This window comes from Heptranchias perlo, chromosome 3 (genome assembly GCF_035084215.1).
Source record: "Heptranchias perlo isolate sHepPer1 chromosome 3, sHepPer1.hap1, whole genome shotgun sequence".
Classification (NCBI taxonomy): domain Eukaryota; kingdom Metazoa; phylum Chordata; class Chondrichthyes; order Hexanchiformes; family Hexanchidae; genus Heptranchias; species Heptranchias perlo.
This window is the reverse complement of record NC_090327.1, coordinates 68,336,275-68,356,236: the sequence shown is the minus strand read 5'-3', so window position 1 is coordinate 68,356,236 and position 19,962 is coordinate 68,336,275. Positions and strand designations below refer to the sequence as shown.

At 42.9% G+C, this 19,962-nt stretch overlaps 1 protein-coding gene across 3 annotated transcripts in view; it reads right to left on the bottom strand.

Annotated features, from left to right (window-relative positions):
* LOC137315326 (NSFL1 cofactor p47-like) overlaps positions 1 to 19,649 on the bottom strand; it is a 37,762-nt gene extending 18,113 nt beyond the window's left edge. Inside the window, exons 1-5 of one of the 3 annotated variants that reach the window (XM_067980101.1) lie at positions 19,525 to 19,595; positions 11,484 to 11,520; positions 7,862 to 7,965; positions 3,803 to 3,883; positions 2,328 to 2,493 (exon numbers count right to left, since the gene is read on the bottom strand). In XM_067980101.1, the coding sequence (XP_067836202.1) occupies positions 2,328 to 2,493; positions 3,803 to 3,883; positions 7,862 to 7,965; positions 11,484 to 11,486 (354 nt within the window). In that variant the 5' untranslated portion in view covers positions 11,487 to 11,520; positions 19,525 to 19,595. Of the gene's footprint in view, positions 1 to 2,327; positions 2,494 to 3,802; positions 3,884 to 7,861; positions 7,966 to 11,483; positions 11,521 to 19,524 lie in introns of all 3 variants that reach the window. The other 2 variants (XM_067980100.1, XM_067980102.1) reach the window with 2 other exon arrangements.
* Between the last annotated feature and the right edge of the window lie 313 nt (positions 19,650 to 19,962).

Here is a 19,962-nt window from a genome sequence, read left to right as displayed (position 1 = left end):
TTATTGGTGAGTAAGTGCAGCTAGATAGCACTGTCGACGACACCTTCCATCACTTTGCTGATGATTGAGAGTAGACTGATGGGGCGGTAATTGGCCGGATTGGATTTGTCCTGCTTTTTGTGGACAGGACATAGCTGGGCAATTTTCCACATTGTCGGGTAGATGCCAGTGTTGCAGTTGTACTGGAACAGCTTGGCTAGAGACGCAGCTAGTTCTGGAGCACAAGTCTTCAGCACTACAGCTGGGATGTTGTCGGGGCACATAGCCTTTGCTGTATCAAGTGCACTCAGCCGTTTCTTGATATCACGTGGAGTGAATCGAATTGGCTGAAGACTGGCTTCTGTGATGGTGGGGATATCGAGAGGAGGCCGAGATGGATCATCCACTCGGCATTTCCGGCTGAAGATGGTTGCAAACGCTTCAGCCTTGTCTTTTGCACTCACGTGCTGGACTCTGCCATCGTTGAGGATGGGGATGTTTGCAGAGCCTCCTCCTCCCGTTAGTTGTTTAATTGTCCACCACCATTCACGACTGGATGTGGCAGGACTGCAGAGCTTTGATCCGATCCGTTGGTTGTGGAATCGCTTAGCTCTGTCTATAGCATGTTGCTTCCGCTGTTTAGCATGCATGTAGTCCTGAGTTGTAGCTTCACAGGTTGATACCTAATTTTTAGGTACGCCTGGTGCTGCTCCTGGCATGCTCTTCTACACTCCTCATTGAACCAGGGTTGATCCCCTGGCTTGTTGGTAATGGTAGAGTGAGGAATATGCCGGGCCATGAGGTTACAGATTGTGCTGAAATACAATTCTGCTGCTGCTGATGGCCCACAGTGCCTCATGGATGCCCAGTTTTGGGCTGCTAGATCTGTTCTGAATCTATCCCATTTAGCCCGGTGATAGTGCCACATAACACGTTGGATGGTGTCCTCAGTGCGAAGACGGGACTTCGTCTCCACGAGGACTGTGTGGTGGTCACTCCTACCAATACTGTCATGGACAGATGCATTTGCGACAGGTAGATTGGTCAGGACGAGGTCAACTAAGTTTTTCCCTCGTGTTGGTTCGCTCACCACCTGCCGCAGGCCCAGTCTAGCAGCTATGTCCTTTAGGACTCGGCCAGCTCGGTCAGTAGTGGTGCTACCGAGCCACTCTTGGTGATGGACATTGAAGTCCCCCACCCAGAGTACATTCTGTGCCCTTGCTACCCTCAGTGCTTCCTCCAAGTGGTGTTCAACATGGAGGAGGACTGATTCATCAGCTGAGGGAGGGCGGTAGGTGGTGATCAGCAGGAGATTTCCTTGCCCATGTTTGACCTGATGCCGTGAGATTTCATGGGGTTCAGAGTCAATCTTGAGGACTCCCATGGCCACTCCCTCCTGACTGTATGTCACTGTACCGCCACCTCTGGTGGGTCTATCCTGCAGGTGGGACAGGACATACCCAGGGATGGTGATCGAAGAGTCTGGGACATTGGCTGAAAGGTATGATTCTGTGAGTATGGCTATGTCAGGCTGTTGCTTGACTAGTCTGTGGGACAGCTCTCCCAATTTTGGCACATGTCCCCAGATGTTAGTGAGGAGGATTTTGCACGGTCGACTGGGCTTGGTTTGCCTAGTGGTCCGATGCCGGGTGGTCCTTCCGGTTTTATTCTTATTGTGACTTTTTTTAGCGAGATTTTACAACTGAGTGGCTTGCTAGGCCATTTCAGAGGGCAACTAAGAATCAACCACATTGCTGTGGGTCTGGAGTCACATGTCGGCCAGACCGGGTAAGGTCGGCAGTTTTCCTTCCCTGAAGGACATTAGTGAACCAGATAGGTTTTTAAGACAATCCGGTAGTTTCATGGCCACCATTACTGATACTAGCATTCCAGATTTTATTTAATTAATTGAATTTAATTAATTGAATTTAATTCCCCAGCTGCCGTGGTGGGATTTGAACTCATGACTCCGGATTATTAGTCCAGGCCTCTGGATTACTAGTCCAGTAACATAACCACTATGCTACCGTACCCTTTCTAATGTTTCTTTCCTTATCTGTGTTGTACTTGACTTTATTCCCATGTCTCATACATTGCTGTACCATAAGTTTAAAACCAGATTTTGGGACTTGGTTATGGGCCAGTTTCTATTATCCACCAAGAAAGGTCCCCACGCTTATGACACATAATGGCGGCTCCAATGCCTTTATCTTCTGTTAAAAAAATCACTTTTTCTACTTTCAAAAAAATGCAGCACTGTAACTTTTCAAAAGAGCAAAAAAGCAAGAATACTATTTTGAGACTGCTGAATTCACAATGCTTCTGTAGACATTCCCACATTATCTTACCACATCTCTGTTTGCCTCTCCTAAACCTCCTGCCCAGTGATCCACTGCAACTGCCCCATGTTCCTTAGCTCCTTTAAAAAGGTCATCCACAATTTCATTTAGGTTCTTTTTCTTCAGGGGTTCAACTATCTGCTGGCCACTGTGTTCAGAGCCACCTGCATAAAAGCTTAAAAAATTAATGTACAGTGAGTGAAATCCAGTGCTTAACAAAAACAGCACAAGGTACATTAACAAGTGAGAATTTTTATCATCACATCTGCTCTTGCTCTCCAAGCGGAGAGAAAGTACACATCTCTTTGGTACACATGTTGATTACAGAGTACTCCTTCCATGAAACAATGCATTAGAGAAAAATTAGATGTTTCACTGCTTGTAAGTCCAATTCAATTCCTGACGGAGGGCTTGATGTATCCCACAAAACACTAACAATGAAATGTACTTAAATAGCTCCAATAATGCTTCAGTGGGTAAATGCCTGGTATGCAGCTGAGCCATACAAGTATCAAAGAAAAGGGAAGATAGATAAAGAACTTCCATTATCTAGTGCCTTATGTCCTCAGGGTGTCACAGAGTATTTTACAACTAAGGCATTATGATGTAGGCAAACTCAGCTGTCAATTTGCACACAGCAAGGTCTCACAAACAGCAAATTAATAAATGACCAGTTAATCTGATTTGGATAGTGTTGGTCGAGGGAGGAATGTTGGTCAGGATGCTGGGAGAAGTCCCTGCTCTTCTATGAATACTATTTACATTGATCTGTAAATAAATTTCCTTTGCATGGAAATAGGGCTCAGTATGGGTAGTGTAGGCTCACAGCTGGTTTTGTTTTGTGCTCATAGTGGTGAGGTCTGCTGTGGGTTCTGTAACTTTGGCCGGAGGGAAAGTAATGGATGGTTGCTCGTATATTGTTAATGTAGCTATTCTGGGTGGTACTTCATGGATTAGGGGCAGGCTAGGGATCTGATAGTTTATGTGCCCGATGGCAACATGGACTGAGCCATGTGCTCAGACCTTGTTCATTGAATAAAAGAGAGATATTTTGGCACTGCTGCATAGAGGCAAGTCATGGTTTTGGTATATCTGGTATTTTCTCAATACAGCCATCTGCTGAAACCTAGACTTAGTATGAACAGCGTTGGGCGTAAATCTGCCTTGTTTTGTGAAACAGTACCTATAGGCTACTGCGGCCCCTTTCAATCAAAAATGTTAATACAAATATAATTAGAATTTTATTCTGTTCAATTCTATTAATTAGATCTCTAGAGATCAACCCCACAAACTAACTCAGCATGATTCTGGAAATCCTGGTTGACTGACCTAATGAAAAATGGTGTTATGGTGCATGATGATCTCTATTTCAGGATGAAGTCAGATTACCCACAGCAGCATTACTTATTTGGCACTCAAGATTACTCAGTGCTGTCACCAATTGGAACAAGTTTAAATCTGCCAGAAATATCAAAAACCCTTACCGTTGACCCTCATCAGCCACACTGCTACTTTGTTCATCCTTCTTCAGGTTTTTCAAGGGTGATATTCTGGAATTGCCACTGCTGGGAGAGGAAAAAAATGTATCTATTGTTTGGATCACAGATAAAAGATTTAGAACAACCAGTGATGCAAATTTCCAGTTCGTACTTAAACTAGACCTCACTAATCAAACAGTGTAACTCAATTTTAACTCATTTTATTAATGAGCTAATAAAGTTCACAGAAGGAATAAGTACTAGTGAAACTGACCTTTTGTGCATCCCAAACTCCTTTCGCCCCACCTATGGTAGCCAAGCCTTCAGCCGCCTCGGCCCTAAACTGGGAGATTCTCTCCCTAAACCTCTCTCTTCTCCTTTATGATCCTCCTTACAACCTACCTCTTTGACCAAGCTTTTAGTTACTCTTCCTAATATCTCCTCCTTTGACTCGGTGTCAATTTTTGTCTGATTATGCTTCTGTGATGCACCTTGGAACCTTTTTCTATGTTAAAGGTGCTATATAAATGCATGTTGTTGTTGACAGTGCCAAGAATTTTAAAATGTACATATGACATGCAAGATGTTGGTAGAATATAGCAATTGATGCACTCCAGCACAAGGAACTAAATTTAATTAACAATTATCTCACTTGTTGGGCAATTTCTGCATTGTACCAATGTTTTTCAAGTGTCCACTGTCAATACTTAGGCACAAAGAATAAACACGGAGACAAGAAGGGCAGTAGACAAGGTCAGTAAACAGTACCATCGAGAAAATATGCAAGAGCAGAATCCATGTTTGGGTTGGCAAAGATATACATACATAAGAATTAGTAGCTGTGGTTATAGGTACTGAACTAAACAAATCACAAACATTGGGCAGCTTTATCAAATTGTTTGCTTCCAAAAACTCATATACAAACTATGTTGATTAATGTTCTTCATCAGGACCAAACCTTAAGTAATACACCTCTATCATATTAAAATCGTTCATATTAATTACTTGCCTGAAATACACTATTCATAAATACTTGATGTATACAGCTTCCATAACAGACTTTGCAGGTAATATTTTATTCTACTCTTATTAATCAACCTATGCTGTTTATAGTGTATAGAAATGATGTGGAGCTGCGGGCAGAAATAAATCTGTTTAGTTTGCATATGATAGCAAGTTGAGGAACAGTTTAAGCAATAGGGAAGAGGCAAACCAAATACAAGGGATCCAGATAGGTTGGGAAGGTGAGCTGCTGACCCGTAAACAACATTTAATATGGACAAATGCAATGTAATGATACTAGGAAATAAACAGTGTGAATCTAAAGTAAATGGTTCTGGGCTGCAGGATACAACTAAGGAGAGGGATCTGGTGGTATTGGTGGATAGCTCAGTAACACAACAGCACAGTGAGCAACAGCAGTAAGGAAAGCTAAATGGAACTTGGGATGTACAGCCAGAGGAAAAGAGCAAAATTCCTTGGAGGGGATAATGAGTCTGGACAAGGAACTGATACGACCACACATGGAGTTCTGGTCACCTTACTATACCAAGGATATCCAGTCATTGAGGGCAGTGCCGAAAATAGCAACCAAACTGATAACTAGTATAAGGAATCAGAACTGTGAGTGAAGATGAAGAGCTTGGGATTGTTTACTCTGGAGAGGAGAAACTGAATCCTGATAATATATTCAAGATTACTACAAACTCTAAAACCAGGGCACATTGGCTCAAGTTAAGAAGAGGGAAGATGTATATACAGTTTAGATTTACCTACTTTGCACAGAGGGTAGTGAACATGTGGAACGCACAGTCCAGGAAGGCAATGAAGGTAGCTAACAAGTAAACATTTAAGGAAGAATAGACAGATATTGATTATTAAGCCTGGCCGGATGAACAGCATCTTTTCTAGTCTTGTACTTTCCTATGCTCCTACGTACATACAACTCCAAAGGAAATCAGCTTTTCTGAGAGCAACTGGGTTACTTTACAACAATAACTTGCATTTATATAGCATCTTTAACAGAAAAACATCCTACGTCAATTCACTGGGGTATGAGGAAAAACAGAAAAACTTGAGAGCATGTAATCTGCGATCAAAAATTAAGAGTGAATAAACACAAGAAATTTAAAGCAGAGGAGATTTTTTTTATACCAAGGATTGTGAAGCTATGGAATGCACTACCAGAGTTAGTGATCGAAGCAAAGACCATGTCAATTTTTAAGAAGAGGTTAGATAGGTGATTGAAGAAAAGGGGAATAAAGGGATAATGGATTGGGGCGGGCACTTGGGATTAGAATTACTGCTTGCGTGGAGGATAAACTGGTTGGGCCAAATGGCCTGTTTCCGTATTGTAATTTCTGTCATTCTATGTAAAAAAAAAATGTATCTGCCCTTAAAGTACTCCAGATTTTTGACACTTTCAAGTAACTGGTAAGAAAGTGCTTTGTAACAAAATTTAAGGATTAGTAAAATATACAAAGCCAAACATTTAACTTATCATGCTTCCCTAAAACTTAATTATAATATTCTTAGTATATACAAACATAATAAAGTCCTCTGTAAAAGTACTGGATGCATGGGAGTGATTACAAGACAGTAATCATTGATGGGCTCAGATAAAGTAAAACTCAGTGAAGCTTCAACTGTTGTAGTATTAATCTAAATCCTTAATCAGATACATCATTCAATCACAACTATGCATTTGTGTTTTAAAAAATACAATTATGGTGATCATAGTTGCAGTTTTATTGTATTTTACTGGTCGCGGGTGTCATGGCACAATCAAAAGGCCACGATGCTCTACCCAGTGGATGCATTACATCCACATTGAAAAATCACTGCAAGGTTGTCAAGTGATAATCTACAATTGATTAAGTAGTACATGAGCAGCCCACAGGAAGTTACTACAATGTAGTTGATGACATACTACGATAACCTCTTAAGATAATTATATTAGAGATATGGAAGACAACAACAAACACTGACCACATTCACCTAAAAATGGAATAAAATTGTCACTTGAAGCATTAGGAATATAAATTCTACTTGATTTTTGTTTTGGGGGGGGGTTGCGGGGAAGTCGTTGCGTTTCATTCTTGCAGTTTTGGACATCATCCAAAACCCCTCTATTAGATTTCAGCCTCGTGACTCTCTCCCATACACATGCAGTCCAACCCTCTGCTAGGTGTTTGGAAACTGCCCTTTAATAACACAAATAGAAATTAATCTTCAGGTTCACGTCTTACATAGATCAAAAATGATATTGAAACTATCAGGTCACCTACAGCGTAGGCTGTTGCATTTCTATTAATGACAATACCGAACTACTGAATGGAGAAATTAAGATGGGAAACACGAAAAAAACAAGACTAGCTATACCATTACTGACTGTTAAAGTAGCAAAACTGGCACTTGGAAGCAACAGCATCGATCAAGACACAAGCATTTTACTTCAATTACATCAAGAATGTACATATGTTCACCCAACTGCTTAAAAAAAACTGCTAAAATCTCTCTAGTAATCAAAAGATTAAAAATCTAAAGTAAGCAGAGGTAATTCCTAAATCAGAGGTCCCAATCAGCATCGATATCAGGATAGTCCCTGAATTTTCCCAAATTGTTCCACTATTCAAAGCAGTCCAGTTTTTGCCCTCACTGAAGTAAGCTGTGGTACAAAATACACTGATTTGTGTATATGAAATAAAGTTTTCCTCCCAATTCAGGGTGGGTTGGATTGAATGTGCTCTACACATACACTTAAGCATGTTGCAAATGCAAAAAAGACTATTATACAGTTATTGTCCTGTATCCAGAATCAACAAAAAAAGATTGCTTACAGCTGGGTACCATTAAAAACAGGATGGATTCTCTTCTCAGAATGAGGTTTGTTGTTTGGACCTAATGTGCACTTATAATTATAAATGTAGAAACATATCAGATTTACAGTAAAGTTAGAAAACCCAAACCAACTGGAGGATTGCAAAAGCTACTGAACTAAAACTTCAGTGTTGTAAAATTTAAAGAAAGCTGGGTATACCTCAAAGTACTTCTGATATTTCTTACCTACGAACCACAGGTCTGAAATTAGTAGTGTTACTAAACACTGGTGCGTCTTGATGAACCGGTTGATCGTCACCCCCATCCTCATAAAAACTAGCCAGAGCTAGCTATATAAGAAAACAGGACAAAAATTATTATCCAGAAAGTTACTTCAAAATCTGTTAACCTCTAAACAACATGGTGCAAATAGATTTTGCTGAAATCATTAGATAGAATATAGCTGAAAATTATATTTTCAGCTATATTTTCAGCTTCCTAAAATATACTAAATTGAGAACCCACATAAATTTGAAATATTCTCTCTAAAAGTACATCCCAAAGTTACAGTAAATGATAAACAGCAAACTCTAAATTCAGATGCATATAGTTCTTTTTAAAAACTCATTCTAACCACACTTTAAAAGAAACTATAATTAATATCACTAAAATGTTTACATTCAACACTGTTTGGATAATCTGTTTAAAAATAAACATTTATATTGCAAGGAGAACCATTTTGGATATCCTATCATGCATTTGATACACAGTATTTTTTTAAAAATTGAGATGTTTAAAGTTGACGAAAAAATTCTGTCATTGATGAATGCTAACGATAAAAACTGCAGTAAATCCTTCAGTTGAAATTGTCTCAGTAAAACATTTGCAACATACAGCACAGTTAAACTTTGTTAAGCTTTGTTTTCTATTTTCTGGTTCTCATTCCAGTTTGGATATCAAAAACCTATAATCTAGTGGATGTTCATGGTTCCCTACATAGCATATTTACAATTTGGTCAGATCCTCTAGGGATGATGGACAGGAAAGGGGAAACAAGGCAGCAAATGACTTGCTATACTCTTCCACAGTTCAGTTACATAACAGTATTGGCGCTGCAGGTCACCTACCTGTGCAATTAGCCAGGGAGCTGTCCGTAATATTTTTTTAAAAATATAAGGTCAGATCTAGTAGGATGCTACATTTCCACATCTGGGGGAGGCCAGAACTAGGGGCCATAAATATAAGTTAGTCACTAACAAATCCAATAGGGAATTCAGGAGAAACTTCTTCACCCAGAGAGTGGTAAGAACGTGGAACTCTTTACCACAAGTAGTTGAGGCTACTAGCATTGATGCATTTAAGGGGAAGCTAGATAAACACGAGGGAGAAGGAAGTAGAAGGATATGTTGATAGGGTTGGATGAAGGAGGGTGGGAGAAGGCTCATATGAAGCATAAACATCGGCACAGACCTGTTGGGTATCTGTGCAATACATTCTTTGTAACAAGATGATAGCAAAAACAGTCACAGCTTTAAAAATATGCCAAGTTCAGGAAGTCACTTTTGTGTTTTACTGTTCTGCCTATAGTGCTCTCATCATTTTTCTAAAAATATACTTTCAGATGCATTCACAGAAACATTTGGTTTAAGTGTTAACAGGAAATTTTATCTTTTAATTCATGCAGATTCATTGTAGTGCCTGTCAATCAAACAATGTCTAACTTTCTGTTAAATACCACCCCAGTTCTGTCGCATTTATATACTGCCTTACATCTTCCAGAAATGTTTAAAAATGCTTCACATGTAAGGAACTAATTTGAAGTGCAATAACTACTGTTAAAAGTAAATCTCCCTTAATAATCGATGTCAGAACGAAAGTTAACTTTATTTAGGCTTCCCTAACATCTCAAATTCACATTAGAAAAGCTCAGTGAACAGTGAAATAACTAAAAACACAAACCTAGGGGAACAAAAGAAAAAAATCTGCAGTCAACTCTTCCATAGTGAATATGAACTTTGCTGTGTTTTCTTACTTTTACTTGATCTTCCACACTATTTATATTAGTACAACTTCTTAGAAGAATTTTCCTGATTTCTCATTTTGCCATTGAAGCATTTCCCATGGAGCTACAAAAAGGTAGACGAAAGAAAGCCTTATAACACAGATGATGAAATATTAGGTCATTAAGTTATTACCTTCACCAAACCCATGTTGTTTCAGCCAGTATAAAAAATGTTTAAGAATGTTAGTAGATGTTTTAATGATCTAATGAAGTAATTCCTGTAAGTATTCCATCAAAGAAAGGAGTAGTTTGACATTACAATTTAGTTTTATATATTCAGCTTTAATATAGAAATTGTCCCAAGGTACTTCACAAAGGAAAAAAGGAGCAGACATCAAGCCTGGTGGGTTAGAAGAGGTGACCAAAAGCTCAGTTGAAGAGGTGTGCTTTGAGAAGGCATTTAAAAGTGGGGAGTGAGGTAGAGAGGGGAAGGGGCTAGGGAGAGAGTTCCAAAAAGTAGGACTGAGGCAGATGAAGGGTCTGTCACTAAACATGGAGCAGGACAGGGGCTGCACAGGAGTCCAGAGGATGCAGCAGGGAATGTAGAGCAAGAGAAAGTTGTACAGATGAAAATGAGGATTTAAAGTTCAATCTACTGGGGGCAGGTAGCTAATGTACAGCAATGAGGACAGAACTGATGGGTGAACGAGGCTTAGAACGGTACAGAATGCAGGTGGCAGAATTTTGGACAATTTAGAATTTATGAACGGTGGAGGTCAGGAAGCCACTGGAAAAATCCAGAGGTGGGAAAAGGGATAATTACGTGTTTCAGCAGCAGTGAGGATAACATAGGGGTGGAGGCAGGCAATGCTACAGAGGTGGAAAAGGGTCTTGGTAGTGGAAAGCATATGGAGTTTGAAACTCAACTGTGTCTAAATGAATGCTGAGATTGCAAGCAGTATGGTTCAACCTGAGTGAGAAAGCAAAGGGCAGAATGCAGTTGAACACAAGGGTGCAGAGTTTTTAAGCTGGGGCCAAAAATTATGGCTTGTCTTCTTGATGTTCAATTGTAGAAATTCCGACTCATCCGTAACTAATGTCAGACTGGAAATATTGACAGCATAGAGATGATTGTGGGGCCAAAGGAAGTGGAGGAGAAGTAGAGATAGATGTCATCAGTAAACATGTGGAAGGCAACTTTATGTTTACAAATGAAGTCACCAAGGGACAGCCTGTATATGAGGAAGAGGAGGAGGAAACGCCAGAGACGACCATGCAGGAACTAGAGAAATCAATTCTTGAGATGTGTTGTAACAAATTGCAGTGGGTCATAGAGGACAGGCAATGGAGGAAGATAGACTGATTGACCAAGTCCACTGCTTAAGGAAGATCAAGAACAAAGAGCGATAAAGCATCATAGTCACAGAGGCTGTCATTGGTGACTTTGACCAAGGCAGTCTCGGTGCTGTTGACAGGGCAGAGCTAAAAGGATTCAAATGGCTGTTCTGGGAGAGGTGAGCACATAGCTGGAAGGTGACGACATGCGCAAGGATGTTGGACAAGAAGGGGAAGTTAGAGGTTGGGCAGTAGTTGGAAGGGACAGTTCAAGGGTGAGCTTTGGACAGGGAGAGTGATGATGACAGTTTTGACAAGGTTAGCTTAGAGGGAAATTCTGGAAGTTCTATGCCATCATTTGAGTAAAGAGGGATGGTCTAGATGAAAAGTCACAAATGTAGTCATTATAGCAGAAGCTCTTACTGTTGATAACAGTAAGTACTTTGCAGAGAGGCTTGGCGAAGAAGGAAAAATGTGAGTTAATTTAACACTTTAAGTTTTAGGTGTTTGACCTTTACTATAAAAACCTACCATCTATTCTTTTTATTTGGCATCGATGAAACTGCTTCTGTGGGCAAATAAAAGTTGTTTTTAGGCACACCATTGGACTTTAGCTAACTACAGGGAGGGAAAAAGACAGATATACACTCAGTAATGCCAGTGCGCTTAAAGGAAAACCAATAAAATTAATGTAGATACGATGCGTAATTTCCACTGTAATCAGTCAGATTCCTAGTTTTGAGAGACATCTTGGCACATTTCCCTTCTTCAGTACTCTGTTGTTACTTGTTCCACATACATTCAACAAGCATTAAAAATAAATTTATAGCTCTTTGAACTTGATATAGTTTCTACACAAAACATCACAATGGCCTGAATACCTTAGTTATGTTTATGACAAGCAATATTAAATGTTTAAATTAATCTCCCAAATTAAAAGATCTAAAGATGCAGTGGATTTGTATTTAATTTAGTACTCCAAATTTCAACCATAATATATTACAGATATTACCAGTGTCCTCACTAAGACACACATGGATGGGACACTGAAGTGATAAGACCTCATAGTCCTTACTAAAACAGATGACAGATGAAGTTTGCAGCTTTCACAAAGTCCATTATGTTGTTATGGTGTACCTAAGTATTGGTTCACAATTCAGGAGGTTATATTACTTGGCAACTAGTGCAATATAAACATATTTTCTAAAACACTATGACTATTATCTATCTATTAAAAAATTTACATCTGTATACATTTCCAGCCAACTTTTCCAGTTATAAATTCTTATGTTCACATTTATAATGGAAACTGCAAATAAAATGCCACTATTGGCAGAAGGGCGCAATTACAGCAGGACACATTTACATAGTTTATAAAGAGAAACATTGGAATTTAGAACAGAAATATAAAAATAAGGACAAAATGTATAATTAAAATGGGGACTAAATTACACCTGCATATTCTGGACCAACTGTCCCTGGTCTCGACTCCCCATGTGCAACACCACAGGAGATCAACTAGTATACAAGGTGCCAGCAAATCTAATCAGATTGAACTTACATTTTGAGATATTATTGGGTAGAACTAACTCAAAAAGCTAGTTATTCTTACATTAAAAGAAATCTGTTTCCCAAATTTCCATTTTATAGATCTTCAAGCAAAAACAATTTGTAGCCATTCATATTTTTAACTGAATTTATCACAATCAGGCTACGTTAATGCCTCAATTTGACAATTTGAATATTTGAGTCCATGAAGTTTTCAGTCTTGGAAGTAACTTGACTTTCACAGTAATAATATTAATCATTTTCTCTTTTCTGTTTACTTTATCAGTGCCACTACTTGCTTCAGTCAGAATTATACGGAAAAGTTGTTAGAGGTCCATACAAGCTGAAATAGCAAAATGGGAAAAAAAAGAGAAACTCTCCAAAGTTAATATAAGGTAGCAATGAGAACAGACCATATAGCCCATCCAGTTTACCCAATCATCTAGGCTTATATTCAGAATCCACATGATCACTCTGCTCTCCCTCTAATGCATAAAATAGTCATGCAGCAATGTATGGATTCATTTGGGTTTCTGTCTAGATTTTAAGTTGCTCACATATTACAGCACCCATCTTTTTTATTTAATAAAAATGTAACAATTAATTGTATTGATATCAACAAACTTCAGTTTATGTTATGTGCACTATTAATACAATTAGACTCATTTTGGAACTTTAAATCCTGAGTTTACCAAAGTCTAGTTTCAGAGAGGCAAATATAAGGATAAGATGCACATGTCAGGACAAGTAAAGAATACTCAGACTGGTTTAAGTACCAATCATGAGTGTGATGCTAGCTTGCTACATTTCAAAAAGGTCATGATCTTCATAGATTTTAAAAAAGGATAAGCTCATATGAGCAATTATCGTATCAATAATTCTGGATTGTAAATAGTAGAGTGGTGGCCAGATTAAACGTACACATTGGAAATTTGTTGATCTGTCAGAGTAAAAGTGAATTGAAGTACCTAACAACTTCTCACCACTTATAACAATGGAAAGGAAACAAGTCATGGACTTAGCCACCTGTGCCCAGTTACTGTTACGACTGAAGGTCAACAGTTAAACTGTCCCACTCAAATAAGCACAGAAGAGCATAATCTTCAAAGATGCAACGAAGTGTAAAAATACAAACAAGCATGGCACACAAAAATTGGGTCCGTTTAAAGTCAAACTTTGTTACCTAGCGGATTGTGTTCTCAGAAACCAAGATGGGGGGGGGGGGGGGGGGGGGGACCCTCACTCATTGCAGGAGGCCACTCTATCACCTTGGACAAAGTTTGGCCTCCACCACCCTCCTCCTAACACAAAACATCACAAACTTGCAACCTCAATCCCAGTGCGCAAACACATTTACCTACCTTGCAGACCCCCTCAAACATACATCTTCCAGATGGGGGCCACCATAGCTGCAGTCATGACCTCCTCGGAGGGCGAGCAGCATCACCAGCCTTGCCGTCCACCTCTGACACGTGGAGCTCCACAACACAGTGCTGTAACACATCCACCTGCACAGCAGGAGGGAGGGAAACCGCAGAGAGAGATGCGTCGCAGAAGGCACTACCCTCGCCACAGGGTCCACAGACCGAGGCTCAGCTTCCTGGACATCTCTGAGAAGCAGTGTATACAGAGGCTCAGAGTCACTCGACATGTAGTCATGGACATCTGCAGTCTCCTTCATGCCGAGCTGCTCCCGGCTGGCTCGAGCACCATCTTCTTACCTGTCGCTGTCAGTCACCACTGCCCTCAACAACTTCTCCTCCGGATCATTCCAGGGTGCCACCAGGGACATCGCCGGCGTCTCTCAGTCATCTGCACAAATGAGCCCTGCAAATACACCTGCACCCACTCTACAGCGACACAATGGGTGGCACCAGGTGTGGGTCTTCATGGTGATCCTCAGGAAAGGGCATTATTGCACAAACCAGACAAGATTTGCAAAGACGTGGCAATAGTGGTGATAACAAATTTTTGTTTTTTTACAAAACAAAAGTAAATCAAAAACATAACATTTTGTCTTACACCCTTGTGCATCCCCTTTGTGCTCACAAAACCATTGCCTTACGTTTACGGGAACCTCTACGTGGTACTACCCCTGTGGCTTCAGCAAAGGTAGTGGCAGGTTGCTCTTGTCCACTCCTTGACTGATGAGATGCTTTGCGCGGACGCCCTCTGGGTTTCGGTGCCCGTGAGGGCCCCTCCAAAGACTGCTCCACCTGCACCTGTGCAGGGGCAGACTCGGCCACATGGAGAGGGGGGCAGCATTGCGGGTACTGGTTGAGAGGGGGGCAACGGGTGAGATGTGAGCGGCGTCCCCACTTCCATGTCCCCTTTCACCATCATCCCTCTCTTGGCCCAGGCTCACATCACTCCTCCCACCCTGCTGGACGACAGTTTGGAGGACTTGTGTGAAGCCTTGGAAGGCCAGTTGTAAGGTATCTGTCAGCCTGCTTAAGGCGGCAGAATGTTGCACCCTGAATCCGAATGGCCGTTGTCAGGGCCTGAATGGACTCATTGTAGAGCCGTGCATGAAGCTCAATGGAGGCTAACCTTTGCTCCAACCCAGACATTCCCGCATGTCCCACGACACTATCTCAGAGATGCCTTCATGTCCCTGTGACACTATCTCAGAGATGCCTTCATGTCCCTGTGGCACTATCTCGAAGATACCCTCCTGTACCTGTGCCACCATTCCACTCATGCAGGAGTTGGACTCCTCCATCCTCTGCGCGATTGTGGAGAGTGGGAGTGGCAACTGTTCCAGTACCTCGGCAATGTGCTGCTGGCCCTTGATAACTCTCCTTTTCATGGCTGGCCCCCAGGGTTCAGCATCTGGGTCCAGCTGAGCACAGCCTGGAGAAGAGTGCTCCCACCGATGCGGACTCTCCATGGCTGCCCCTGCCACCAGGGTCTGCTCGTGCTCGCATGTATGTGATGACTCACCATGTGCAAGCCCAACTAAATGAGGACGGGGACCCACCGAGGTGTGTGTATCCGCGCTGGTGGATGGCTCGCTCAGATGTGATGATGCACCCTCAGAGGCCGGCAGGTCCTCTGAGGAATCGCCCTCCGCAGTCACGGCAGTCGCAGATGGCCCTGCAAGAGAACAGAAAGCAATATTAAGCATGTGGACAGATGTTGAGGTACTGCAGATGCCAAGTGATGCTAAGATCATTCGCTATCATGAGAGCTGAGTGTTAGATTTCTGTCACCAGCCGCTTGTGCACTCCCAGTCTCGGCGTCCACCATCAACATGCACTCCAGCGTCCAGCTTATTTCCAATGCCTGCTGCTCCATGTCTGTTAAGACCACTTGGTGTGGCGGGCCCCCTCCGGTCCTTGCCCTCTCCCGGGCATTATGGCATTTTATTCGTTTTTTTTTTATTCGTTCACGGGATGTGGGCGTCGCTGGCGAGGCCAGCATTTATTGCCCATCCCTAATTGCCCTCGAGAAGGTGGTGGTGAGCCGCCTTCTTGAACCGCTGCAGTCCGTGTGGTGACGGTTCTCCCACAGTGCTGTTAGGAAGGGAGTTCCAGGATTTTGACCCAGCGACGATGAAGGAACGGCGATATATTTCCAAGTCAGGATGGTGTGTGACTTGGAGGGGAACGTGCAGGTGGTGTTGTTCCCATGTGCCTGCTGCTCTTGTCCTTCTAGGTGGTAGAGGTCGCGGGTTTGGGAGGTGCTGTCGAAGAAACCTTGGCGAGTTGCTGCAGTGCATCCTGTGGATGGTACACACTGCAGCCACAGTGCGCCGGTGGTGAAGGGAGTGAATGTTTAGGGTGATGGATGGGGTGCCAATCATGCGGGCTGCTTTATCTTGGATGGTGTCGAGCTTCTTGAGTGTTGTTGGAGCTGCACTCATCCAGGCAAGTGGAGAGTATTCCATCACACTCCTGACTTGTGCCTTGTAGATGGTGGAAAGGCTTTGGGGAGTCAGGAGGTGAGTCACTCGCCGCAGAACACCCAGCCTCTGACCTGCTCTCGTAGCCACAGTATTTATATGGCTGGTCCAGTTAAGTTTCTGGTCAATGGTGACCCCCAGGATGTTGATGGTGGGGGATTCGGCGATGGTAATGCCGTTGAATGTCAAGGGGAGGTGGTTAGACTTTCTCTTGTTGGAGATGGTCATTGCCTGGCACTTATCTGGCGCGAATGTTACTTGCCACTTATGAGCCCAAGCCTGGATGTTGTCCAGGTCTTGCTGCATGCGGGCTCGGACTGCTTCATTATCTGAGGGGTTGCGAATGGAACTGAACACTGTGCAGTCATCAGCGAACATCCCCATTTCTGACCTTATGATGGAGGGAAGGTCATTGATGAAGCAGCTGAAGATGGTTGGGCCTAGGACACTAGGCCCAACCATCTCCTATCAAGGCAAAACACAAGGGCATGATTGAGTGATGCTTGCATGGTTGGTGCATGCATTAGTGTGGGTGGGGGTGAGCGTGAGGGAGATGCACGGGAGGGTGCCTGTGAGACATAGCCATGAGATTGTATGAGGATTGGGTTGCGTGGTAGTGTTCGAAAGGGAACTGGGGCAGTAAGTGCGGGCAAGGTGAGGATGATGGTTGAGTGGATGTGAGGAGTGATGCTAGAGCATTGTGGTGGCAGTGCAGAAGGAGCTGTGTGGTGGTGGAAGTGATGTGAAAGACAGAGTGTTGGAGAATGTGTAAGTATACTCACTTTGGCTGACCTGGTTAAAGCGCTTCCTGCACTGGACCCAGGTTCTGCACACATTGCCGCTGCTGGTGACCTCCTCGGCCACCTCCAGCCAGGCCTTCTTGGTGGCCGAGGGAGGCCACCTCCTCCCATCCGATGGGAACAGAATTTCCCTCCTCCTCCTCACCCCATCAAGCAGCACCTGGAATGAGGAGTCAGAGAACCTTGGAGCAGCCTTGCCCTCTGGCCTGCTCCATGCTCCAAATTTGGTTCTTTGCTGCAGGAGGAGCATTGGAGGACTGCCCCTTTAAATAGGGCTCCTCCTGCTGACAGCCTGTGATGTGGGTGCGCAGTGCGCAGGTCTGGAACGGGAAACCCGGAAGCACGCGTAAGTACCTTCAATTAGGCTGCGATCGCGTGCGGAGCACCCCAAATTCACTGGGCGCGTCATCCACGCGCCCAGTTGTCCCCCGCTGCCAACCCACCTCCCTCTTAATCTTGGGTCCATAGACTTCAAAAAAGAGTTAGTATTCCAACAGAATTCAATCCATGGAGCTGTCAATAAATAGGTTTGTGGTTCATTCAACAATGAAAGTAAAGGTACAAGCCCTGCCTTCCCAACAAAAAAAAACTGATCCAGAAACAGACCACCCCAAAATTTTAGCACTAGGCCTACAGGTCAATGAGTTTAGACCACAAAATGGGTAGATTTTTCTCTCTGCAAAAAGTCCCATATAGTAGCCTAAACCAACAAGTTTTAATCTTAAATTTCAAGCTTCGAAATGCTACACTTTTGGAAAACTGGTGTCCAACATGAATTACTTATACATATGCAGGCGAACTCACTCAATGGTGCAGCATATATCAAAAGAAAAATGTAATGGGCCATAATTTGCTGTCAAAATAACACCGTGGTTAATGGCTCTCAGCGTTATTTATGTGCAAATACAACAGCAACTGCAGGCGAGGGCAGATACACGGTAAAACGTGGAAATCCAAAAGTTGCTGTCCAAGATGCGTCGCTCCACCATTAGCTTCGCGGAAACGGCATTTCACTGTCTGCCTCACCATTGAAATGCATTGAACGGCACGTTCCTCTATTTGCGCAGGAGATACAAACTAATCTCGCCACTGAAAGTTAAGTCTTGTCCATTTCAGTCTAAGTACCTTTAAGTAAACTGCTAAAAAGAATTGAAAATAAGTTTGAGAGAGATATGTTCAGACACAGTGAAATGTTTAAGTGATTTTGATTAGTTCCTGGGAAATTTGAACTAATCATTTTTGCCTGATGGATACTTTACATGTGTGACAGGAGATTAAACATTGCACACAAGAGATTATGAAAGTGTGTCTATTTGTTCCGAGTAGACTGATCAGGTTTGTACATTAATATTGAAGAGGATTTTTACTTTTATTGATTGAAATAGGTACACTCTGAAAGCATTAGCAAATCACAAGTGATTTTTACCCATTTTAATTAAACAAATTGCTAGCATGAACCAAACACTAAGTTGTTCCACAACAATTTATCAAGGCACAAGGACAGTCAACAGAAGAGGCCAGTAATCTAGTCTGCAAGATTTTTACCAGAGAAAGTAAAATCTTGCAGACTAGATTACTGGCCTAAAATGTCGACCCTGAGACACCAAAAAAGGGAGAGCAGACAAGGATGCAAACTGTATCATCTGCCTTACAATGTTGGGAAAAATGTAAGAATCTCTCTGCCACTTCTGAAACCATAGGGATTGTGTACAGAGGGAAATATTTTGTGTATTGTCTCCATAAAATCCTAAGAAAGGAACATTTACACAATAGGGAGAGTGGGAAAAGTAAATCAAATAGAATTAATCAGTATTAATCAAGTTCCTTTTTATAGCATTTAACCCCATCACCACATATTCACCCATTTTTGTGCTGATCAAAGAAAAGTGATGGATCAAAATGATGAAAAGGGGAACTTGTTCTCTTTCAAGATTAAATAGTCCCTGGTCAGATGCGAATGTGGAAACCCAGTGTAATTCAATCCTAAGGGGTTGAATTCTCCCCTCTGCGGGGAGAATCAGCGGGTTATCAGCAGCGAGGGCCTTGTCGGACTCTGTGCGACTGCAACCTCGACAGGCAGCGGGTGCATTGAAAGGCCCCGAGGGCGGCCTCTGTTCAGGGAAGCTGACGGCGGGGTGACATTATACCCGGTTACTGGCGGCTCTGATTTATAACTAGGGGCCGAGCGAGCCCAGGCTGCACGTCAGAAAGCGAATCGTTAACAAGTGCGTCACGGCCCCTCAATAAACATCAACGGGACAATGTTCCCGGTGGGGGCAAAAAAAAACCCAAAACACACACGACCAATCGAGTCCGTCACCTGCACATCCCACCCGGCCGCCTCCAGCTGAGCCCTGGCCTGCTCCTCCACCGCCCCGGTCAGACGCACCAACCGCCGCGTCCTCTCCTCCCTCTCAGCGCCGTCCGCCATCTTCACACGCCCGCCCCCCCCCACCACTGCCCGCCGCCCCCGCTTTCGGTCTCGTTTGACGTTCCGCCCGCGCGAGCTCCCCGGGCTGCGCTTTGCAGGTTGGCTCCCCGCCTGGTGATTCCTTGAGCTGGATGGCTAAGCTGCAGATCACAGCATAATGAGGGATGAGGAAGGCCATTCACACCATACTACCCCTGCCCTATCCCGGAACTCGCATCTTTCTCTAGTTTCTCTCTATCTATCTCCCCTCATGCCCTCTCCGAGATCCTGGCATCCATGAGACCCATCTCCTGCTCCCCCCCACCACCGCCACCGCTCCCGCTATTC